The sequence below is a fragment of the Medicago sativa genome, chromosome 6 (genome assembly GCF_051527215.1).
Source record: "Medicago sativa cultivar Bolivia chromosome 6, Bolivia_mono, whole genome shotgun sequence".
Taxonomy (NCBI): Eukaryota; Viridiplantae; Streptophyta; class Magnoliopsida; order Fabales; family Fabaceae; genus Medicago; species Medicago sativa.
In genome coordinates, this window is record NC_140754.1 from 30829897 (window position 1) to 30854544 (window position 24648).

Genomic DNA, 24648 nt, shown 5'->3' on the forward strand with positions numbered 1-24648 from the left:
GAAGGACCAAACTTGACCATGATTCTTGATGAAGAAGACTTGATGAATTGGTGAGGTAGGGAGAGAAGAAGGAGAGATCGATGGAGTAGAGAGAAGGAGGAGGAAAAATGTTTACCAAGAAGAGAGAGAAAGGATAAGGCAAAATAAGATATTTTCCATCCAAAAACATATAAATATCTAATTCCGTGAAATTACAATTATGCCCTTGCCTCAAGCGTGTTTAAAACGACACTGATACTTTATCCGTATTATGCTGACATGTCATAAATTATTTCCCTTAACTTACTTTTCCTTGAATTTAATTCCTCTGGCACGATCACGGGTAATATACCGATGCTGACTGGCGGGATATTACAAAAAGGCTTATAGGATCATTAGAGTATCATGCTGCTATTATAGGCTAATGGGATCAATACCATTTATTTTTAATCCGATGATTGATAATCATTACACTAAGAAACAGACGCATGCCCAAATAAGGATTAAACTCATCGCGTTGCCACAAGAATATTGGAGTGAATGCACGCTCTTCAAATAGCAAGTGACATGGGGGCCCCTCTTATCGTGGATGTTGCAACATATAACAAGAGTTTTTGGTCACTATGCATGCATCTTGGTAGACATCGACTTCTCAAACACATCTTTTATGAGATTTTTGTTGAAAGGGAAGGTTATGCCTTCAATGTTGAAGTACATTATGAACTCCTCCCTTTGTTTTCCTCACATTGTCACACGATTCGTAATAGTATTTCCACTTACACGTGGCTGCAGCCTTAGATTTCAAAGGCAGAGATTGATCACGGTTAGAAACCTTTACATATCGACCATGGTTTCCAAAAAAAAATAACGGTTCCAAAATTGGAACCTCGTGTGGATACTACTGATGATGGTATTTCCAAGCCCACGAAAGATGAACCTCTTACTATTGAAGAGGCTACTATTGAAAACATTCCAATTGTTACCAATTGATGTAAATAAAAGTATTATTGTTGACGAGGAACATATTGTCGTAGAGGAACATATTATTGATGAAGATATATGCAAGCTATTATAGTTGTGACCTACAGATATTTCTTTGTTAGAAAAAGGTAGTACAATGCCTAGTACTATTGTTAAACCCTTGGCCAGTACCTCCTGTATTTTTTCCTTGCCGAACGTTTCAGATGAAGTGCTTCAAAACAGTCTCTCACACTTCACAACACTGGTTCTAGAGCTTGTTGAACAACAGGACTGAGAACATATTGCTAACATGGAGGACCCATTGATTAATGTTGATAAGCCAATTGAACATGTTAGTGATCCAAATTAAATAGGACATTCGATTATTGAGCTTGTGCAACAGTTGCCAACATAAAGCGTTCTAGATGTTTCTAGAAGCCTTTTGAGGCGGCACCCTTAAGAGGACACCCCTAAGGAGGTTTTTGGATCTTTTGGAGGGCGTTGTACCCTTAATTGTATATTGACGGTCCAATGTTATTAGTTGATTTTTGTAGTGAAAGTGACTCAAAATTGGAATGCTGGAAGCAGAAAATCGGTGGCCAATTTTCAGAGCACGGTGGCCGATTTTCAACTCTCGTTTTTTATCTGTTGGTTCGGCAAAAATCGGTGGCCGATTTGGAGCATTCGGTGGCCGATTTTGCGCAGGAAATAAAACAGAAACCTATTTTTGGACCAGATTTGTTACAATTTTATGAGGGTTACTTTTACTATAAATATAGGATTTGTATCAGAGTAAACCTTGAGATAGAAGGGGCTGAAACAAGGGTTTAGAAAGGCAACAACAAAGCTAGGGTTTGTATAGAGTTTGTCTCTTGGGAACAAACACTAATGTTTGAGGGTTGATTCACCTTGTAAAACACTATTAGGATTGAGTCTCTTAGTCACGGGAATAGATTGGGACTTTGGGTAGAATTAGGCGGGAGACTTATTCTTGTAACCCATTGATATCTCTTTTGTAAAGTTACTCATCATTATAGTGAAACGGGGGGCTTCTCTCTCCCCCAGAGTAGGTCAATTTGGACCGAACTGGGCCAACAAATTCTTTTGTGTTCTCTCTTATTTTCTCTCGCTGTTTTCTACTTTTAGCTTGTGTTTATAATTGTTCCATACACTTTCTGTTTGGTTGCTTCATTATCACTTGCTCCACACATCAAGTATGTTATTGGTGTGATTTTTCATCGAATTCACAATTATTGGCGCCCACCGTGGGGTAAAGGTCAATTGTGAGAAAGCTTTGAAGGGTGAAGGTGCGTTACCGGTCACCATGTCATGAGCGGAGAAGATCGAGATGGTGGACAAGGCTAGGAGTGCCATTGTCTTGTGCCTCGGGAATAAAGTTTTGAGAGAAGAAGTGAAGGAACCAACCGCAGCATCGATGTGATCAGAGTTCAAATATTTGTATATGACAAATTCTTTGGCTCATCGGAAATTCCTAAAGCAACAACTTTACTCATTCAAGATGGTAGAGTCAAAGGCCATCATGGAGCAACTTGTGGAATTCAACAAAACCCTTGATGATTTTCTCTCAGGATCATGAACTAAACATGACTTTGGAGTAATTTATTTCAATCAAAACTACATGCACAAATAACTAATATATCTTGCAAAGAAATCACATATATCTCATTTTTCATGTATTAGATATGATTTTTTTTGGAGTCTTGTATTTTAATCACAAATAAGCTATGTTGCTTTTATTATAAAAAAATATAAAAGAATAAGAAGCAAATAAATTTGTGTTTAAAAAAAATTGAAATTGTGGTACAAACAAGATAATTAACAAATATTTCGCCCCAGGTTTTTAGTAAGAGAAACTCCCCCTTCTCTCTAAGTCCGCTGTCTCCTTCGGTGATCGAGGACGTGTGGTTTTAGGTCACTTTTTGACCTAGAATCACCCACTTGCATCTATTTCCCCCTTTCTTTCAATCTAGATAAGTGATTTTCACACATATCAAGTTTTTTTTTGGTGTTTTTTCGTGATTTCGTCGTCTGACTGCGGCGTTGTGTTGTTCGTCGTCTTGTGCGGCATTGTTTGATTCACATCTTGTTGTGCGGAGTTCGTTTTGTTCTTATTGAAACATCAACTTCAGACAATCACAAATTTAATCAATGATTTGGAAGTCAACGTTGCAGATCCGGAAGCATGGGTATTCTAGTGATTTAGATTTTGTCATATTATTTGAAGGTATTTTACTGTTGTACACTATGAACTTGGATGCTATGAGTTTGTTCGCAGATCCACCCATTACGTTTCTAGAGATATTGATCATGTTATTGTCTGATGTATTCTAGTAATTTGAATGAATGAATATCGATTTGCTTTTGTAAAAAAAATATAATTAAAAAAATGGCGAACTCAACATCATACTTAATAACTAACTTAGAAAAATCCGCTAACATAAAAACAAATTCTAAAATAAATTAAAAAACCAAAACTAAATCCAAAGAGACAAAATAAGTAATAAAAAAAAGGGTTAAGCGGGCCCGCCTGCCGCGCACCATGACCACCCCGTTTTTTCAATGATTTAAGCGGCGCGAACCAACTATAGGAGGCGAGTTCAAAAATTGGACTTAACTTGCCAAAAATAACGTGTTCAATGGACCCGCCCACGTGGTTTAGGCCAGTTTTGCCACCCTCTATCGTTTAAGAAGGTTTCAGAATAAAGAAAGGCAAGGAATAATAAGGAAGTGTTAATTGTACGGACAAGACAAGCACTTTGGGCTATTGAGCTTGAAAAAAGAAATTGAATTTTAACAGAATAGGAGCCTAAATTAACTAAAAAAATGTATTTTTTAAGTGTTAACTCGTAAAGTGGGATGATTTTACCCTAGTTCACCGAGTTTACCATGTGTTAACTCGCCAAACTCATCAAACATTTTGAATTTAACAAAAAATAATTTTACATCTAAGTTAACACGATTTTGACACCCAAAAACGTGAATATAAACTCGTCCGAGTTTACAAGTTAACAATCGATTTGTAGAACACTATTATGATGACTATTTTAATTATTTGTTTTGATTATCTTTTATTCATTCATAGCTCGCAAAGTTTTGATTATGGAATACCAATTATTTTAGTTTTTGAATATGTAACGAGTATTCATATTATTCTCTCAATATATAGAAATTTCAAAATAAACACCAATTATGCATTACGTTATTCAAAATAATTATTTACGTTAAAATGATTTATTAACATTGTCATATTACTACTTCAATAGTATTTTAAAAATAAAGATGGGTTGCAATAATTAATGCGGTTACATAAAGATGGACATCCCACTACGTAACATACAAATAAATCTAAAAAACTTCGTAACAAACAACACAAAAATAACATACCAACTATTTTTCTGAGAACCGACAAAGCGGTAGTCCTTATAAGCTACTAAGTTTTTCTTTTTGTTGTTATGGAATTTGTTAATTAATGTTGTGTGTTGATTGCACAATTTGCTTGAATCAATTTTCAAAGAAAAACGTTTTAGAAACATACCGAACATTGATGAATGCATGCTTTGTTAATTAAATAAAAATAAATTAATATAAAATTAACTTTAAATTAAAAAAAATGAATATTAGACAAATCTCACACAATTGATTTTCTCTCAGGGTCATGAACTAAACATGACTTTGGAGTAATTTATTTCAATCACAAACTACATGCACAAATAATTAATATATCTTGCAAAGAAATCACATATGTCTCATTTTTCATGTATTAGACATGATTTTTTTGGAGTCTTGTATTTTAATCACAAATAACAACATCAACTACATTTATGAACCATCAACAAGTAGAATAAATATATTCTTCGTTTTTTCATGTCTCAAATAAGTCTTTTTGAACCATGCATGTCATGAGAATAAATATTATATATTTGAGAAATACAAAGAGATTCTCAACTTTAACTCTTGTTATATTTCGGTATTATGTTTCTATCTCTAAAATAACTAAATTAATTTTCTATGAATAATCGCGTAAGATTTTTTTTTGGAAGAAAAATAATCGCAAAAGATTTAGTAACGTTTTATTATTCTATGAAGAAAATTATAAATTATATCATATTTTTGGTTCAATAAATTATATCGTTTACCACTTTGAAATTAGACAGAGAATATCAAAATAAATTTTTTTTTTCGTCTATTCTTTCATACTAATCTTTTCTTCTTTTCCACAAATGTGTAAAATAAAATGACAAACGAGCATAAAAATATTAATAAATGATTCGTGCACATCTAAATATTTAAACTACATGCATGTATTATTAAACGAAAATTGATGCCCTTTATGAATGGGGCATGGGCAATCATCTATCACGACCGTAAGTATATTAGGCGTCAATTTTCTTTTCAAGAACAATAACTAAAAGGTCTCACAAATGTAAAAAGATATACTAATTATTATTATATAATAAATTATATTATCAGCATTAAAAATGTCTGTATTTTCAAGTTAGTTTTGATAAATGTTTGACCGGCCTATACAGAATGTTGATTGTTTTATATTACATAGCAAGGTTAAATTTGGCAATATTACATGTCAACCTTTGTGATATACACTTGAATCATCTAAAATTCTGATAAATGCTTAATTCAAAAAAGTAAAACTATACATTCTAAAGAGTTCTATTAACATTCCTCTTCTTAATCGATTAAAACATTTATTAGTCTCTGATCAATAAGTATATATTTTCGCCGCATGACCTAAAAATACATTAAGAACAATGTACATAATAGAACAGGCTGGCAAAATATAAACGCAACAAGATAGAAACTTTGCAATTACAAGTTTTTTACCACAATTTTTAAAATGTGAAAAATAACCATTTACAAAAGCAAAGAGGACTCAAGTTAGAGCGAGCAACTATTATAATTTCATGACCAAAACCATACATGTAATTTGTATTTCCAACGCTCTCAGTTGAGTCTGTAATCTTCAACCTATCAGGAATTTGCTAAGAAGTCGTGTCTAGCAATTGCTCATTGTTGTTGGGGTAAAAAAACCGAACAACAAAACAACATTAACCGTATTGGAGCGGGAATAGCCATTCTCCCGATCAACACATTGCATGTGTTACGAAGCTGATTGTATGTGTTACAAACGTTATGCAAAGTTAATTCATGTCAAAAAACCTTCATTTGTAATATGAGTTCGGTCCAAAAACTTGTGAAGAGTTCAATTACGCCTTCTCCTCTTAGTTGGTCAAAACATAGAACAAGTTTTGGAACAGTTCACTTGTATTTCTGATTATCAATAACTCTTGGAACCTGAAATTACAAAAATAATTGTTGTTTAAAAGAATGAAAATGACCCATTATTATTTATGTCCAAAAACTTCATCTATAATCTGCAAACAAGAATTTGATCGAAAAAATGAAAACTTTCAAAACTATGTAATATTGAACTTTGACATGCATCCAAATTTATTATAAGTGTCTTGTTAACGAGTGTAACTATGGTAACTGTGTAATGTTGAACTACGACATCCAAATTTATTATAAGTGTCTTGTTAACGAGTGTCTCTGAGATACTTTTTAAACATGCTAAATTAAGAAATTATTCTTTAAAAATATCTAAGTTTTCAATTTTCAATGCCCTGGTTGCACAAACTTTTATAAAAAGTTATTATTTAAGACCCTTAAAAATATCAAAGTTTTCAATTTCCAATGCACTGGTTGCATAAACTTTTAAAACCCTTAACCAGTATCCCGTGACACTAGTTAGAGTGGTTGTTACAAAAGCACATCCGAACACATCCAATATATTTTGGTTTTGTGCGGTTTCTCTAATCATACTTTAACAAGATACACTAGTATTTTTTTTATATGTTTTTGCGACTGTGGTTAAGGCATCGTTAGCCTCATTGGATAAGAGGAATTTGAGAACTTGAGGAGCTTTACAAATCGAAATGTGAGGAACTTGAGTCTTTTTCGATGCATGTGTTGTAAGGTTTGATTTCTCTTTGACTTTTTGACCATTCATGAATAGTCAATATTATAAGTTTCCAATTGTGTTACCATTTCGCTTTCGCTTAGATGATTACAAAGTTACAATTACAAATTTGTATTCCTTAGTCCATATTATATTAAAAGAGGAAAATGATTTATATCCATAATCTCATGCATGATGAATATCCTTATACCTTCTTTTTGTTCAATGCATACATTGATTTAAATTGCATTTTGTTTATTTTCTTTTACATCCTTCTTCATATAGAAAACAGCCACAACAAAGAAACCATAAGCCAATGAAGGATGAAAGAAACCATGCACCACACATTTTAGTGTTACCATATCCATTACAAGGCCACATAAACCCTATGCTTCAATTCTCAAAACCTTTAGCCCAAAAAGGAGTAAAAATCACATTGAACTTTTGATGTTTCCAAGAGTTCTGGAATCCCTATTTATGTTTTTTTAACTCATGATTATTTTGTCAATACTATCAATTTTCATGCTTTTATCAATTTTTAAAGAGTGCAATTGTGTTACCTGGATTGCCAAAGCTCCAAGCTTGAAGCTGCTGTTGATTGGGTTCCTGTCAACACTTTCTATGAACTTGAGACAGTGGTGAGAAAGTTATATATATAGAGCTGAAAATTAAAATATCATTGGTTGATTTTATTCGGTTATTTTTCTTTATATTTTATGCATTGCAATGTATTTGTGCTTTAACTAGTTATTATCGGATTTTTAAATTACGGTAAGAGTATGAATCATGGTTTAATTCAAAACACTAATATTGCAACCCAGGTTGCGGTTGCACACCTTTATAAAAAACTTTGGTCACGATCCAGTTTATTGTATACATAAATTCAAGTAATAGAAAATGACGGGAATAGTAATATTTTATTTATTCATATAATTCAATTATTACATGTGAGACTGAGTTTTTCTCCAACTCAATAGTATTATTGTAAACTAAATAAAAAGATGAAATAAATTTAGGGTACTCTAGAAGGGGGGCAACATTGCTTGTTAAAAGCGCATAGTATGTAGCAAGAAGGCACGGGTGCATAATCATCAACACTAACTCCAGGCCGTGTGGCATATGCATTTCCCATTAGGCTCATCGCAACAACAACCAAAATGATAACAAACTTCATTATCATTTTCAAAGAACCTTCCATTTTAGCTAAACAATTTTTTTTTCAAACAAAGAACAAACTCTGCATATGTTGTGTTGAAACACAATAGATTATTTATACACAGATATCAATCCTTATCCTAAAAATAAGCATACGTGGACAATGTTGACCATCGTATTAAACTATATACATATTATTAACAAATAACTAGCTATATTGACTATATATATATATATAAGTTAAAAGTTGTTATTAATTCATAAAAAAGTAGAAATTAAAACAATTTTAAAATTACAAAATTATTTTACTATGTATGAAGTCCTTTTTAGGTGTGAAATCTAAAACACTCTAGAAAGGGTAGACTGGACTAATTCTCTCTCTCTCTCTCTCTCTCTCTCTCTCTCTCTCTCTATATATATATATATATATATATATATATATATATATATATATATATATATATATATATATTACCTTTCTTTTATTAAGACAATTTTGATTAAAATTATTGACATAGATACATTTTACTTTCATATTATAACAAATTATACTTATATTTTAAAATGAGACCAATAATATAAATTCTAATCTTTTTGAATGATATCAACAATGAACAATTCGCTCTTGGTGAATATTAAATTAACCACTTGAGCCCAAATTCTTAATTGAAAAGTATATAGTTTAATAATAAATTTTTCTATCATGTACAAATTTGCATAGATAAAGAAGTCAAATGTAAAAAGGATATCTTGGAACTTAAGTATTTCATATAAAATAAATACATAATTTTGAAATAAATAATTGTGAGTAAATGGACATTTTAGTCCCTGACTCTGCATTTCGTTGTCGCAAAGGTCACTGACACAGGATTAAATACCAAGTAGTCCCTGAATGTGCACTCCATTATAACTTTAGTTCCTGACCTTAGAATTTATCAACGCCAACAAAAAATACCGTCGTTAAAAAAAATAAAGAAACAAAAACACCATCAAGCATACTCATTAACTTAAATCTATGAGATTGAAAAAAAATACATATGATGATTTATGCAAATAACATGTAGAAACAATGGATGAAAAGAGAAAATAACATAGGCTCTCCCATCTTCCATAAAGTGAAAATAACATTTCTCGTGGCCTTGCCTTTTTTGATTTTATTTTGAGGAACTGCTTTTCTTTTTTGAAAGGGAAAGAAAATAGTTGGTTTACATTTAACTTGCATATGATATAAAACTGTCAAAAACAAAAAACTGCTGCCGTTATATTTTATTAAAAAAAAATTAGGTGCTTTGGAATGCTTTGCTGAGTCATGCATGGAAGTTACGAGAAACACTTGTGTGGACCAGGACCAAGAATTTTGGTTTGGTCACACACACAAGTTTTTTCCTTCTCTCTTCTCTTCTCTCTTCTCCATTTTCTCTCTCTTCTCTCTTCTCTCTCTTCTCTTTTTTCTCTTTGTGTGACCAAAGACCACTTGTGTGGACCAGGACCACACAAGATTTTCTCTGGAAGTTACATAATGCTAGAAGTTAGAGGGTAATTTTGGAATGGAAAAAAGGCTACACCAAACCCATGTTTTGCATTTATTAATAGGTATAGATAATCAACCAGAAGCCCTAATGTTTATAGCGTGAGAGCAACGCTATATCTCTTTTGAACTTTGATTTGAAGAGTATATATAATAACCAACAAAAAGCCCAGAGAGCGAGACTTTGATTTGCTAAATAGCTACTTAGGTCTTCACTGATTCCTTCTTCTTTCTTGTTTGTGTCGTTCCTAACTTTGAAGGAGAATGGAGTTCCGTCGTGAATCAATGATCAACCAAACCAACGTTTCACTCAAAATCGCCAAACATCTCTTCTTTAAACAATCTAACAGCAACATTGTGTTTTCACCTCTCTCGATTCAAATTATTCTCAGCATCATCGCTGCCGGCTCTGAGGGTACCACACAGCAACAACTTCTCGACTTCCTCCACTCTAAATCCATCAATCAACTCAAATCCTTTGCGTCTCATATCCTTTCCGTCGTACTCACGGACCCTTATCTCACCGGAGGGCCTCGCCTCTCTTTTGCCGATAGTGTTTGGATTGAACAATCACTTCCTCTTCAACCTACCTTCAAACAAATTCTGTCATCTGTTTACAAAGCCAACTTGGCTTCCGTTGATTTCCAGAACAAGGTACGTTTCTATTTTTTCACCACAATCCATGCCCTATAATGGATTTAACTTCACAAACAATTAGTTTATTGTATTTCATAACCTAATTTAGAGATAACCTTTACTTACCTTGAACTCCGGATCATAGTCACATAATTCGCAATTCGTGTGGTACGCGGTACGGGTTCGGGTTCGCGGTACGCCACATGAGAAGAATTCGGTACGTATAGGGGTATAGAGCTTTGGTACGTTCCGGTTCGTAGTACTAGTATTACCTAATTAAATATAGCAAGTCATCAATAAATTTTTAAGAAAAATATTTTTCTTACTTAATTATTTAACCAAACTTAAAATTTATTAGTAATCACTAACTATTTCTAGAAGTTTATCATCTCAATTTGAGTTCCAGTACTTAAAACATTTTAATATTTAATAAATTAAATTAATTAATTTTATAGTGAGTAATAAGACTATCTTATTATTATATAGTCACTATAACATAAAGTGAGTAATAATTAAATTCTCAAATAACTTTAGAAGTATTTGTAGTTAAAAAATATTCAAAAAACCAAAAACAGTGAACCCATGCTAGCATTTGTAGTTAAAACTATTTTGGAAGTATTTAATGTTTTGATACAAAAAAAACTATCTTAGTTAAAAAATAGAGTTTACGTTTTAAAAAAAAAAAATTATAAAAATCCACAAAGACAAAGCCATACTTATTAAATATTATGTTTTCCCATTTCATTGGGTCAAACCAGAAAAGCCCATTAGAAAAAACAGAAGATCCAGCAAGAGAAGCCCAACTTCATAACTAATTACCCTAATTTCATCTTCTTCTTCATTCACGTGAAACAGCCACAGCCGCCGCCAACCAGACCTGTTTTTTCCGGTAATACGACGTTCTTCCTTCTCACTCTCACAACGCTCGTTTTTTCCGGTACCTATGGTTCGCTGGTTTTGGCGAATTTGTTCACGAATTTTCGCGAACCAGTACGCGAAAGTACCGCGAATCGGTTCGCGCGAACCAATTCGCGGTTCGCCGTCAATCCAGCGAATTATGTGACTATGCTCCGGATTACTAAGCCCCTTTTCTCTAGTTATCCGAGGGTTGACAAAAAAAGTATAGATAACCCCTTCATTGATTTCTGATCGTACAACTTCAGGTCATTAAATGTATAAGGCTAATAATTCACTCTTTTAACACACACACACACACTTTAAATTGATTAAAGCAATTCCATGAATGTTATTCAAATGCATCACCCTATACGTCTTAGTCTTGAGTTACAAAAAGGAATGCAAAACAACATTTTTGTCATTATTATTTTCTAGCATTCAACTTATTAGGCAACATAACGATTGATAATTAGACTAACAAAAAGTTAAATTCTTCCACTGCCACACTTGTGAAAAAGAACTCAACTTATCTATTTGCAATTCTTATTTTTTATTTTTTTTTTTAAATTTGATATGATTTTATAGGCTGTTGAAGTGACCAATGAAGTTAATTTATGGGCTGAAAAAGAAACAAATGGCCTTGTTAAAGAAGTTATTTCACCAGGGGCGGTCAACAGCTTAACGAGACTCATCTTTGCTAATGCCCTCTACTTCAAAGGAGTATGGTCTAAGAATTTTGATGCTTCAAAAACGAAAGATTATGATTTTCACCTTCTCAATGGCAGCTCAATCAAGGTTCCTTTCATGACCAGCATGAAGGATCAATATATCCGTGCTTCCGATGGTTTTAAAGTACTTAAACTTCCTTATAAACTAGGCCAAGATGACCGTCAATTCTCTATGTACTTTATTCTTCCAGATGCGAAAGATGGCCTCTCAGCTTTGGTTGAGAAGATGACTTCTGAATCTGAGTCACTACACGACAAGCTTCATTCTATTTCTCAAGTTCAAGTAGGTGACTTCAGAATTCCAAGGTTCAATGTTTCATTTGGGTTTGAAACTTCTGATATGCTGAAGGAGTTAGGAGTGGTTTTACCTTTCTCTCCCGGAGGTCTGACAAAAATGGTTGACTCTGTTGAGGATCAAAAGCTTTATGTTTCCAAAATATTTCACAAGTCTTTCATCATAGTGAATGAAGAAGGCACTGAAGCTGCTGCGGTAACCTACGCCTTTTGCCAATCCTTTGGTCCACCTCGTCCTCAACTAGACTTTGTAGCTGACCACCCATTCTTATTTCTAATTAAAGAAGATTGGACCGGAGCAATCCTCTTTGTTGGACAGGTGCTCGACCCTCTTGCTGCGTAATTACACTAGATTGGATTGCCAATAAACCTGCTTTCTAATAGAAATGCATTTATGATGAAAAACATAGTCATTATGGATATAATCCATGTGTGAGTGGCATGTATTAGGTAGGTGAAGAGTCTATAACTGTCTCTTTAAATTTATTTTATAAAATATCAGTACTTCCCATTTTCCGTAATTTTATTAATGTTGGTAAAACTATAAGAATAGGCTATAACCTTTTCAGTTTTTTTCCTTTTTTGAATCAAATGATATTTCAGCTTGTATTTCCTAATAATACATGTTAATAAAATGGGAATTGAAAGAGAGTGGCCTGAAAAATCAAATGAATGGCATTAGTTTGCATGTAACTCTGCATAACGATGTTTGTATGCCAATATTCTCTGAAATTACCTTTTCCATAACAATTTGCTAGTGTAAAATAACAAAACAATTGTTTCTTACCGTCTTCCCATTTGTAAAAATAATGTTGTTAATTAGTTTTCTTCAATCATATTCTAATTTTATGTTGTTTAAACAAGCTGTTTTAGTTGAGCTCAGCTAATGGTTTCTTATATCTTGGTGGTGGATTGGTAACATTTTCAACAAACAACAATTCCATTGTTGCTTTGCTCTTTACTTTATATCCACTTTTGTTGATAGACAACAATTATAGAAAGAATAGCAGTATAGAAGAATTAGATAGTATAAAATATGGCATGCTTTCTTTACTTCGTAAAACAACAAATAAAAGGATTACAGAGAATAAGTAAATTCCTTTCCACAGAGCCTTTGATGAATATAAAGGTAATTGGAGTACCAATGTTGCTACTGTCTTCATTTTGCTTTCAATTTGGAGCCTTTGATGTCTAAAACAAGTTTGCCACTAGAAGCCATTCACTCTAGCTGTAGTATCATGTACTAGAATGACTTTTTATTTTTGAATTGATAGTATTGTCTTCATTATGAGAAAGATTACGTGTAGAGATCATTTACGATAGTGTATCTAGTGGCATAAATGTTATTGAGGTTGGAAGATAGATAACTTGAAAACCTGTATGGGTTAGAATTGGATAGGAATGGCTTGAAAATTTTATGCAAAGAGGGAAAACATTGTAGAACTTATTTTGAAACATGCCTCTGAGGAGTTCACAATCCAACTTCTTGAGCTGTATTTGATCAACTTTCCTTCAATTCACAATTGTGTTTTACCATGTTATCAGATGCACTCTTTGAATTTGTCTATGACTTGAACAGATTTTTAGGTGGGATAAGTGTTGTATCATGCATATATTTATTTTCATCAGGGGCGGAGCCACCCCCAGCTAGCCTGGGCACTAGCCCAGGCTCATCTCCAACTTTCTTTGGAGCAAGCCCAGCTATTACTAGAATTTTTAGCTTTTCCTGCGGATTTACCTGCGAATTTTTGTGTAAATTCCGCAGGAAACACTTTTCCTGCAGATTTTGCCAAGGATTCATTTAGGTTTCCAGGTGAGGTAATACCATAGGATTTTAGGATCCGCAGGAAATGTGAAATTATCTGTAGGAAATTTGAAATTATTCGCAGGAAGAAGTAACGTTTTGCGATAAATTTTTTGCCCAGACTCTATAAAATTTCTGGCTCCGCCACTGATTTTCATTGTTGATAAAATAATCCCACAATTAGATCAAGTGAGATATATGATTGAACTTATTGATCTAATTATGAAAAACAAACTCAACACCATCTTATTTGAGTAAAATAGAATTAGCCTATAGAAATATGAGTACACGATGAAGGTGATATTTCTTCCTCCAAGCAAGAGTACTTTTCCAAGTAAGAGATTATTATGTTCTGTTTTCTCTGTTTTTCTTTTCGTTTAATAAAACCCACGGCCTGTTTCTTCCTTCAAGTTTCCTGTATGTTTCATTTCAAATGAAATAATCAGGACCATTCAAGTGTTGAAATCCTGAGATGGAGGGAGTAATTAACTTTGTGAATTTTGTTTAGCACAGTGAACAAACATGTCCCACGACACTAATAATACATACACATTTCAAGCATTTTTTTCCCCGCGAATCTATTTGATTCATTTGAAGAAACTATATCACATCAAAAAATATTAGAGAAAGCATCATAAAAAAATCTCTAGAAACCTTGGAAGGACCAATGACCGTCAATCACTTTATGTTTTGATACAAAATCAAGGGATAATGATAAACATATTCATAGAAACATATGAACAATGTTTTGCACAAGCAGGTGTGTAATTCAGAATGATCACGATTCACGAGAAAAATTTCTTTATCAGATCTATTCATATCATGCGGATCTTTGTTAGACATGAAGTATGTTTAATTAACTGACATTTAACTGTTATTCTTGTGAATAATTATTCTCAGACCTTGAATATCTGGATTTGCTTGAGTGAAAACCTCTCATCTATTTATATTCATAAATTACAAAATAAATCTAAACCCTGAAATTTTAGGGGATTTATATATCTATTCACATTTCACAGCAGATTAATACTTTCTTTGATACAAGACACCAACCGAATCAAACCATATTAACACTCCCGTACAAATATAGCTGATGCATATTCGTCTTATGCACTAATCCTGTTATGCATATTCGTCTTATGCACTAATCCTGTTACGTATATGTATGTCTATTGTCTACTACCCTTCAACCTCTGAGAGAATTGTTAAGATCTACTAGCTTATCAACAGAATTAACGAAAGAGGCAGTTATTTCTCTAGAACAGAAATTTCATTTGATGAAATGACAACCTATCTCTGCATCAGAAACAACAAGTTTAGAGGCAACGTGCAAGGTTTCTTGATTGTCACAGATCAATTTCATAGTCTACTCTGCATCTTGAACCAGCATGTCCAACATTACAAGTTTGGATATAGGAAGAGTCGTGGATCAACACTCCGTTTGTGCATTAGATCTTTCAACTACATTCTACTTTTTTCTGTTCCATGGAACTAGACTCCTCCAATAAGAACACGATGTCTGGATGTCAACCATCTACATGGGAGCTAGATGCTACCAATGTTTTCATGACTCAACTATTTCAAAGAGTCCTACGAAATGTCTCAAAATTTCAAACTACTACATGGACGGTAAGAATTTGAGTCAAAATGTTATTGTTGAAACGAATGCCTCAAGGAACTCTTGATTTTGCACCAGTATCTTACTCCCCATCTCATAGACATAGGACTCCAAGCTATTCTTCTTTTCTTTGGTTCGTACCACAATGGGAAAATGAAACTTCTTATTTATTGTATCTGATTCATTACTGAAAGTACCATGCATATTTAGTTGAACTCGAACTTTCGTTCTTGCCTTAATACCTTGAGATCCAAGCAAAGGACCAATCTGGAAATAAGTGGTCGACAAATGTATAAGCATATACCAACCTGTATGCATGCAGGTAATGCACACCGAATTAATAGCAAAAGGAATGGTACCAAATATACCACATATACTTTCTCTTAGCAAAGAACGTGCACATCTACAGAAATCAGATTCTGGATTTTATTTTTGTGCCTAATTAGTTTTATAATAACATTAGCTTTCTTAGATGTCAGAAGAAGCAATAAATAGGGTGAGGTGTCTTGCAATGGCCCAAGATCCATTCAAGAAAACTTTCCAACTTGATGCCAATAAATACAGAAATCAGAAACAATATAACATATGGTTTATAATTTTCCTCTGTTGATATCCCTTGTTTTTTATGAGCATGTAAAAATGATTAGAATTGCAAAATAAGAGGAAGTGGATGAAGAGAAAGAGAAAGGGTAATAGTTGACAATTTAAAAAGAGTGGAAGGGTATTTTCATTAAATCGGGGTGTAACTGGAAGTTAATGGGAGCAACTAGAATAAATCTAACTCTAAACTTTGTGTTCGGTGCGAAACTTGAGTAAGGAAGGAATGAAATTTTCTTTAGTGAGCAAGTCATATGTTTGTTCAAAAGAAGGAATATGAAAATTTTGGAGATATTTAGCTTCAACTTTTTTTTCGTATAAAGTAGTCACGTCCAACTCAAAGTGTTTTGTGCGAGGGTGGAAGATAGGATTAGAGGCAAGAAGAACTTCACTAAAAGTATACACAAAATATTTTGGTGCCATAGATTGAGGAACTTTGAACCCATGAAGAAGTGATTGCAGCGATAAGATATTTTGCCTCATTGCTGGACCTCTAAGCTAATTTTTTTTATTCGATGAAATTATTTATGTCTTGGAAAGAATGTCATGTGATGATCACATCATCAACATAGATAGGCATATGAAGGGTGAACAGTATGAGTGATTTTGGTAAAGACTGAAATGTCATATTCTTAGTGGATTGAAACCTGGTTGAGTGAGATATAAATTGAGTTTTTGGAACCAAGATCCGGAAGCATATTAAAGACTATAGAGAGATTTGTTGAGTTTACAAACTACAGAACCAATCGGACCTTTGATAAATCCTGGAGGTTGACAAATGGCACTGTTGATGTCAATTTTCTTGATAGGCAAGTTTCTTGATAGGCAAGTTTTGTGACAGTGGAATAGTGAGAACCACACAAATTGTAGTAGGTTTGACCAGAGGACTGAATGTTTCAGAGAAATCTATGCCTCCTTGTTGATGCAATACTTTTGCAACAAGTCTTGCCTTGTATTTATAGATAGAACCATCTGGATTACATATGAACATGATAACAGAAGACATTTTACTCATATTATAATGAGTATTACAATTGGATAAAGAAGAGCAAACAATCTAGCAGCAACGAAAACCAACGAAACAACACATACATAGCATATATTGGATGTTCAAACTTAAATTTCCATTTTTGGTGGAATTCATGGAGAGATGTTGACATCATGGGTGATAATGAAAAACATCTAGACTTCGTTTATTTGTTTGTCTGATACAATTCGAACCATACATCGTTATCCTTTCAAAATATAACATGGATAGTTTACAATCCATTTAATAGAATTTTAAAAAAAAAAAAAAAACATAACACGCTCATCCATTCCTAATAACCATACTCTTCAACCTCTTGTGCAAAGCTATATGCTAAGGAAAACAATCAACCACGCATTCCTCCAATTGGAAGAAGACTTTCATTATAAATAACCATTTGACAACATCTATGCCTTCCACTAACCCCCATATCTTCAATCACTTCAGCATTTAAATCAAACCTTGAAACTTCTTCATCATAATTTATGTAGAATATATCGCCATTCTTTCCAACTCCAATGGGTTCCAACACACTGGGTAGGGGTCCAATTTTCAAAAGTCTCGTCCATGAATCCGCCACACCAAATTCACCCAAAATTGATATGAAAAGACTAGAACAATCTGGATGCTCGATCATAGCAATGGACTCTTTCAACACCACCATGTGTTTAGCAAATCTACCATAATTATGGTTGAAGGGTGTTGTAATGAAGACCTCATTACTCAAGTTAAATGATACCAACACCTCATCCCCAAAATAATCTTCATATCCCCACCAGTGGCACATACCTTGCAAGTACACCCCAAAACCAGTCTCTTGCCACCGGTCGGTCCAAAGATGATTTGGCATTTCAACTTGAAGATCCCTCCAACAGTTAGTTTTTAGGTCATATATCTGCCATAAGATCTCATCATTTGGATCATGCTTCTCGGGATTGTCAAAAAAACAAAAACATCGAATCAGCTTGTAGTCATCGGACACTGGGTCATAACCAAAACCATGAATGTTAACAATAGTATTCATAACAGGAAGATCTTCAAAAACAGTGCCAGGAGGAAAGGCTTTCAGAATTTCATGTTCAAAAGAACCATCAGGAATGACTTTGAATTCCTCTGTAGATGGGTTCCACAATACAACTTTTTGCGCAATCCAAGTGGTGTCACCTCTTCCACTGCCTTGACAGAGACAAAGTATGCCATTAACAATAGAACCAGCAATTAAAATACCTTGGCCATCCACATCAATTGGAGGTGGCCAATCTAACCTGACACGATTCTCAAACGTCTCACCAAGAAGCAAAAATAAATTATTATGATCATCATAGTAGAAGAAACCGGGAGTCTGCTTGAGGAGGAGGCTTGAATTAAGATGATCATCATATTTAGACAGGTACATGCTCATGAATTGAGGTTTTTCAAAAACATTTGCCCAAAATTTACACACACATGTAAATCGCTTGAGAGATTTCACAGGCATTTTGGATAGAATAACAAAAGAAATATCACGAGGTATATGATTGCTAACCTTTTTTTTAGCGAGTGCCATTGATTCCTTTAGTTGTGTACGAGCAGTTGCCATCAAGCATATGTTATGTTACAATAGAAGAAAAGGGAAATCAAAATTTGAGAGCACTATTGTTGATAAAAAATTTAGAGCGTGTAAAAAAGATATTTAATATGGTGATCAGCATATAAAAATTATAAAAGGAAATAAAAATCAAATTTTATACCGAAATAAGTTTTGCACATTAAGCAGTGCATTTGCTCTGATTAAATGCCAATTTAATTCATTCTGATCAGCATATAAATTAATTTTTTCATAATTTTTTAATGTTTTTGAATATTTATCAAATCCACACCATAACTGGATAAGGTAATTAATCTAATAAAAAATAAAGAAGAAATTTAATACTTTTTGTGTGACATTAGACTTTAGGTTTTATTTGTTAACCCTCCGGTTCCTAAAGAAAGATGTTTTAATAATTTAGAGTTTCATCGGAAAATAAATAAAGTCTAGCTAAGAGTTGTTTGCAGCAGGAATCGAATTTGATTTCTTATGAACGATTCGTCCTTAAAGGCACATTAACCATTTGAGCCTAATCATATGGTTCTTTAGTCTTTTATTTTAAGTTATGTTGATATATCAATTGCATATAAAAATCAAATAAGTTTATCAAATTGTGTTGATTCATAAATGTATCAATTTTTTAGAGGAATCAAAGTTTTATTTGCTTATAAAATGTTAATAAATTAGGAGACAACAAAAGTTAATAGCTTTTATGGCACAATTAAAAATTCCCTTTTGTAGTCCACAAATAGTAATTTTGTCGAGGCTGCTCATCTTAAGATGGTGCACAGTATGTCAATATGAGAATGAGAATGAATATGCCTTGAAGATGCTTGCATTTGAATTCTAAAAAATAGCATTAAGGTTTATTAATTCTTTTTTGAGTGAAGGTATATCAATATAAATGCAATTAGGGTATGTATTATACATATATGAAATAAACTAATTCTTGATAGCAATTTTAGATGACAAATATGAACCTTTCAAAATGAATTTAATTAGTTATTTAAAAAAATAAATTTAATTAGTATAGTCTATTAATGTACAATTATTTTATACATGCATTTAATGGTATGTTACCACTTCAATTATTGAATATGAAAACACATGAGTTCATATATTCATTGATAGACATGACAATATATTATAGAATATATGTGTAAAATAATTATATAATAACATAATATGTTAATTAAACTTAAAATAATATTTTATTAAAATTTATTAAAAATACAAGAGATCACATTTATTTATTATTTTATTTTTAAATGTGTAACACCAGATCAAATTTATGGTAGGAAGTAAAAATCTTGGCTCTTGCACTTCTTAACTGCAGGATCATTCGCCATTTGAGTGCTAGGACAATCTGTGAAATTAACTCCATCATGTTCTACACATATTCCAACCTCATGCAAATACATCACCGATCTATGCCGTTGTACTAGTTCACGACAGCGGAGTTCTGGAATTTTTCCATCGATTAGCTTACTTATGACCTGCTCAACTTGGCCATAACGATAGGGTTTTGTTGAAGTTGGTATAATGTTTTGTTTTTTCAATTCATCTAGAATATATACCCTATCTTTTATGTTTAGAGAAAGTGTAAAGTAGCCAATCACTTTAAATTGGGCTATTGAGCAAATACCATGCTTCACCCATTCGTGTTTCCAAAACCAATCTTCATCCCCTTTGTTTAGTTCTGGCCAAGAATTATTGATTCGGGGAAATAAACTTTGGACCTGGAAAAATACACAAATATCATGAATATAAATACATATACTTTTAAATAGAAAATGCTCATAAGAAGTAAATTCCGAAACAAAAGCTTATTTTTAATTTTTTTAGATAAGCTAATAAAGTGATTAGAGTGGAATAATTGAAGAGAAAAATAATAATTTTACTACTAATAAGTTGAAGGAACATCAAGCAGCAAGAAAAAAAATAGTGCAATTCTTTGGATTACCATTGTACTTGTAAATGGTGGTGGGGTAGGATGAGGTTTGCAGTATTCTGGATTTGGCCCAGTGTTGTTACTGGGCCACAGCCCGTGTATAGTAAAATTCTTTGGATTTCTTGTGCATGGCGGCTTGAGACCGAGACAGGTAGCGGGAGGCCACTGTTCAACCAATTTGAGGAATTCATATTGTGCTACGGAATAAGTTGGTGCATAATGAACAAAAATCACAGCAAAGCAAAGTATGAGCAGTTTCATGGTTAACGTATCAGAGAGTACGTGATTATCAGCAAAATGGTTAAGGATGAAGAATGAATGAAAATCAGTGTCATTATTTATAGAAGGGTGGGTGGTTTCCGCATTTATTATTCATTCATGCATAAACCCAATTTTCGTGTGAAAACAGGAGTGTTAATATGTTTGAGGGTAATTCTCCATAAATATAATTCCTACTATATCATGATGTTTCTAATTATATAAGATATATCACTTACACAACAATGTATCTTGTTATAAATATAGATTAGATATATCACTTACACAATGAATCTAAAAAGTCAACTTTTTCTTATAATAAGGACAGGAGGGAGTATATAAGATATATTATGTTAGAACATCCATAATGCAAAACCTCTTTTGATGCTTGATTCGATTTCTTCACGTCATTTGTTTTATAATTAATATTATTAATATTAATATTTTAGTTAGTCATTCATAATTATTTAATTTTTGAAATATTAAATAAATTCAATTATAAAAAAAGTGTACTATTTTTTTTCTTTTCAATTTTATTCATAATTTGGAAAATGGTCTCTTTTGTTTATAATCAAACAAAAATACACTATATTCTTATTCCTTTTTTTTTTTTGGTGTGCAAAAGAATGCATTATGTGTTGTAGTAAAAAAAATGGTCTTTGATTGAAAATGAAAATTCAATGTTGGTCAAATAAACAAACAATTAGTATATCCAGTCTTTTATTTATTTTTTAATATTAAAACATTATAAGTAATTAAGTATTGAAGCGTGAGTACTCCCTCCGGTCCTTTTTACAAGAAACAGTTGACTTTTTAGATACATTAGATAAATTATGTATTTGGTTTAAATTCTAGTCTAGATGCATTGATTATTCAATGTATTTAAAAAGTAAATTGTTTCTTGTAAATAGGACCAAAGGAAGTATTATTTTTACATTAATTGTACATGTGGGTCCCACAAATAATAAGAGTGAGAGGGTACCTACAATAATATATGTTATACTCAAAAAGAAAATCGTAGATACGAGACTTGAAATTTCATTAGCATTCCACATGTCCTAGCTAAATTGTCAAAAATACCAAAATTACTAGGTTGGAAGCCATGATCGCGTTCGAACCCCGACATCTCCACTTTATTTTTTTAAGTTTTAATGATTATTTATCTTTCATCTATAAGCCAAAAAAAATATAAGCAAATATGAGTGGAAGATCAAAATGACGAAAAAAAAGATAAATAACCAAATTGCTATCGGAAATTAAGTTAAGATACCACAATAATAATTTTATCTATCTACTGCTAATATAATAAAACCAATGTCCTCCATTTTGTCTAAAATATCCTCGGTTAGACTCTTAATCTCAATAGTTTGGTGGCATCGTAGTCAATTTGCTATTAAAAAAAATTAAAAAAAATAAAAAAGCGTTATGACATAAACATAGGAAAACAACTACTAATATTATAAAACTAATGTTGATCTTTTTCAATTTTTTTAAGCTATCTTTTTATAAAAAAATAATTTGTTTGATCGTTGTTTTATTTTTATGTTTTTAATAAGATATTATGGTTGTTTTATGGTTCTTACATAAATTAAATTTCACAAACAAATATTTTTTAAGTTGAAGTGTTTTTTCCCTAAAAAAAAGTTGAAGTATTTTTTTATTATATTTTTAGGTAGGGGCTTATTAGTCATTGTTTCTTTTATTAAAAACAATCAATTTAATTAAATAAGTAGTGGAATTAATTAATTAAATGTATTTAAATAAGTAATACTTCCTTAAAAAAATGTTATTCAACATAGGGGCATTGTAGTACTTTTCAAAACAAATAATACTTCTCTCTTCTTTATTTCTTCTCTCTATCTCTTATATCAAACAACCTCTCAAATCTACTGTATGCTCTTATATCAAACAACCTCTCAAATCTACTATATTTCTCCCATACTTCTCTCTTCCCATACTCTCTCTCACCTATCTCTCTCTTCACAATTTCTCTTCCAAACCAAACACAGCCTTAATGTCACTAAATTGGTGGGCTTCGTGGTCAAATTGCTATTAGGTAATAAGAAGAAGAAGAAAAAATGTATAATGGAATAAATATAGTAAAACATTTTACTCTCCTCCCTTATATAGGAAAACAATTTACTCTCGCCATTTTTTCTTATATATATTTGGTTAATATTTTAGGGCCTGTTTGTATTGGTTTATATTTTAGCTTATACAAATAAATAAAATTTTATTTTTGTTTGAAGAAAAATAAGAATTTTTTTTAAAAAAATCTTATTTTTCTTCAAACAAAAATAAAATTTTATTTATTTGTATCTTCATAAGTTATGTCATAAGTTCTCTCAACAACGAAAAATTGTATCTTCATAAGTTGTTGTTTCAAAACTACCTCAAAAATCATATGAATAATAAGTAAAATCTTTTTTATTTGCATAAATTGTTTCACATATGCTAAAAAATAAGTCAATCCAAACGGGCTCTGTAACACCCATACCAGACGTATCTAGAAAGTCTAGCAAGAGCGTTAATTTAGTACTGGATACATTAAAAATTTACAACAATAATACTTCGAATGAATACATTATGCAACTAAATGTGTTCGTACATAAAAATTACAACTCAACTTGTCTAAAACATAAAGGTGCATCCTTGAACGTCCATCTCATCCTTCAGCGGTACGAACGAACACTTGTTGATTAATCCATTTGGCAACTAGCTTGACGTCCCTCCTATTAATCTGAAACAAATAAGGATTGGGATGAGACATAATGTCTCAGTGAGTTCCACCTAATCCTAGGCTATAGGCAACCACGGGGGAAAACCTACGGTCACCACGTGTCTATTTTACAACCCGACGGTTGATTATACGTGTGTGGGGACTTGCATGCTTAGTCGGCGGTGCATACTAGGACCGTCTTAATTCATCTTACTTGTTATAGGCTTACTATAATCTTGAGTGTCATGGTGGTAAAGGGGACCTAAGACCGCTATGCCAAGATACGGTAAACGCATCGAGGTCTTCTTGTAACATGTTCATGACACAATCCTAAGCCGGACGATCAGGGAAACCTAAGAACGTCATCGGCATCACATTCCTTACTTAGCTTGTACTTGTACATAACATATTCATACATATATCCGCATCTAAGTTCATTATTCATTATGTTAGCGTTGAACAAACATTCTTATCTTGATTCATTTTACGGAAAGTCCCGGGTGGAGTAACCCCGAGTACAATCCCATACATGACCGATGTACGTACATCGGACTCCCTCGGTGTCGTGCGGGTCCCTTGCGGCTTAAACCGTTCCCCTTAGGTCGAGAACCTCCCGTATCCCCCTAGTGTGGATAACAAGAGACACGAGCACCTACATCTTGCTTATTTCAATGACATGCGGGTCCCTTACGGCTTGAATCGTTCCCCTTAGATCGAGAACCTCTTGTATCCCCCTGATGTGGATAGCAAGAGACATGCCACCTACTTAATAGTCATGGTCTTGTCGTATACATAAATTAAACATGTACATACTTGATCGTTTACCTCGGAACCTTAATCGAACCGATTAGTGGTAAAGTCTTACTTGTTCCTATACATACCTAATCATGGTGGAGTGATTGACTAAACAACCCACACTTATCATGCTTACTAAC

The 24648-nt window shown here is 32.7% G+C and overlaps 3 protein-coding genes across 3 annotated transcripts; 1 reads left to right on the forward strand and 2 right to left on the reverse strand.

Annotated features, from left to right (window-relative positions):
• The first annotated feature begins 9616 nt into the window (after positions 1-9616).
• LOC146914482 (serpin-ZX-like) lies at positions 9617-12693 on the forward strand. The gene is made up of 2 exons (XM_085717347.1): positions 9617-10271; positions 11736-12693. Exons 1-2 carry the CDS (start codon positions 9882-9884, stop codon positions 12513-12515), a joined length of 1170 nt encoding a protein of 389 aa, XP_085573473.1. The 5' UTR covers positions 9617-9881; the 3' UTR covers positions 12516-12693.
• Positions 12694-17169: 4476 nt separating this feature from the next.
• LOC146914483 (putative F-box protein At3g16210) lies at positions 17170-18773 on the reverse strand. Its single transcript, XM_085717349.1, has one exon. The coding sequence runs from the start codon at positions 18762-18764 to the stop codon at positions 17565-17567; it is 1200 nt and encodes a 399-aa protein (XP_085573475.1). The 5' UTR covers positions 18765-18773; the 3' UTR covers positions 17170-17564.
• Positions 18774-20056: 1283 nt separating this feature from the next.
• On the reverse strand, positions 20057-20997 carry LOC146914484 (ribonuclease S-4-like). The gene is made up of 2 exons (XM_085721077.1): positions 20749-20997; positions 20057-20524 (listed from the first exon to the last, which is right to left on the reverse strand). The coding sequence occupies exons 1-2, from the start codon at positions 20995-20997 to the stop codon at positions 20075-20077; spliced, it is 699 nt and encodes a 232-aa protein (XP_085577203.1). The 3' UTR covers positions 20057-20074.
• Positions 20998-24648: the final 3651 nt, after the last annotated feature.

Coding starts and splice junctions, on each gene's coding strand:
- LOC146914482 (XM_085717347.1), top strand. CDS start 9,882: ATGGAGTTCCGTCGTGAATCAATGATCAACCAAACCAACGTTTCACTC. Junction 10,272..11,735: donor CCGTTGATTTCCAGAACAAG/GTACGTTTCTAT, acceptor ATGATTTTATAG/GCTGTTGAAGTGACCAATGA.
- LOC146914483 (XM_085717349.1), bottom strand. CDS start 18,764: ATGGCACTCGCTAAAAAAAAGGTTAGCAATCATATACCTCGTGATATT.
- LOC146914484 (XM_085721077.1), bottom strand. CDS start 20,997: ATGAAACTGCTCATACTTTGCTTTGCTGTGATTTTTGTTCATTATGCA. Junction 20,525..20,748: donor CACCATTTACAAGTACAATG/GTAATCCAAAGA, acceptor GTATTTTTCCAG/GTCCAAAGTTTATTTCCCCG.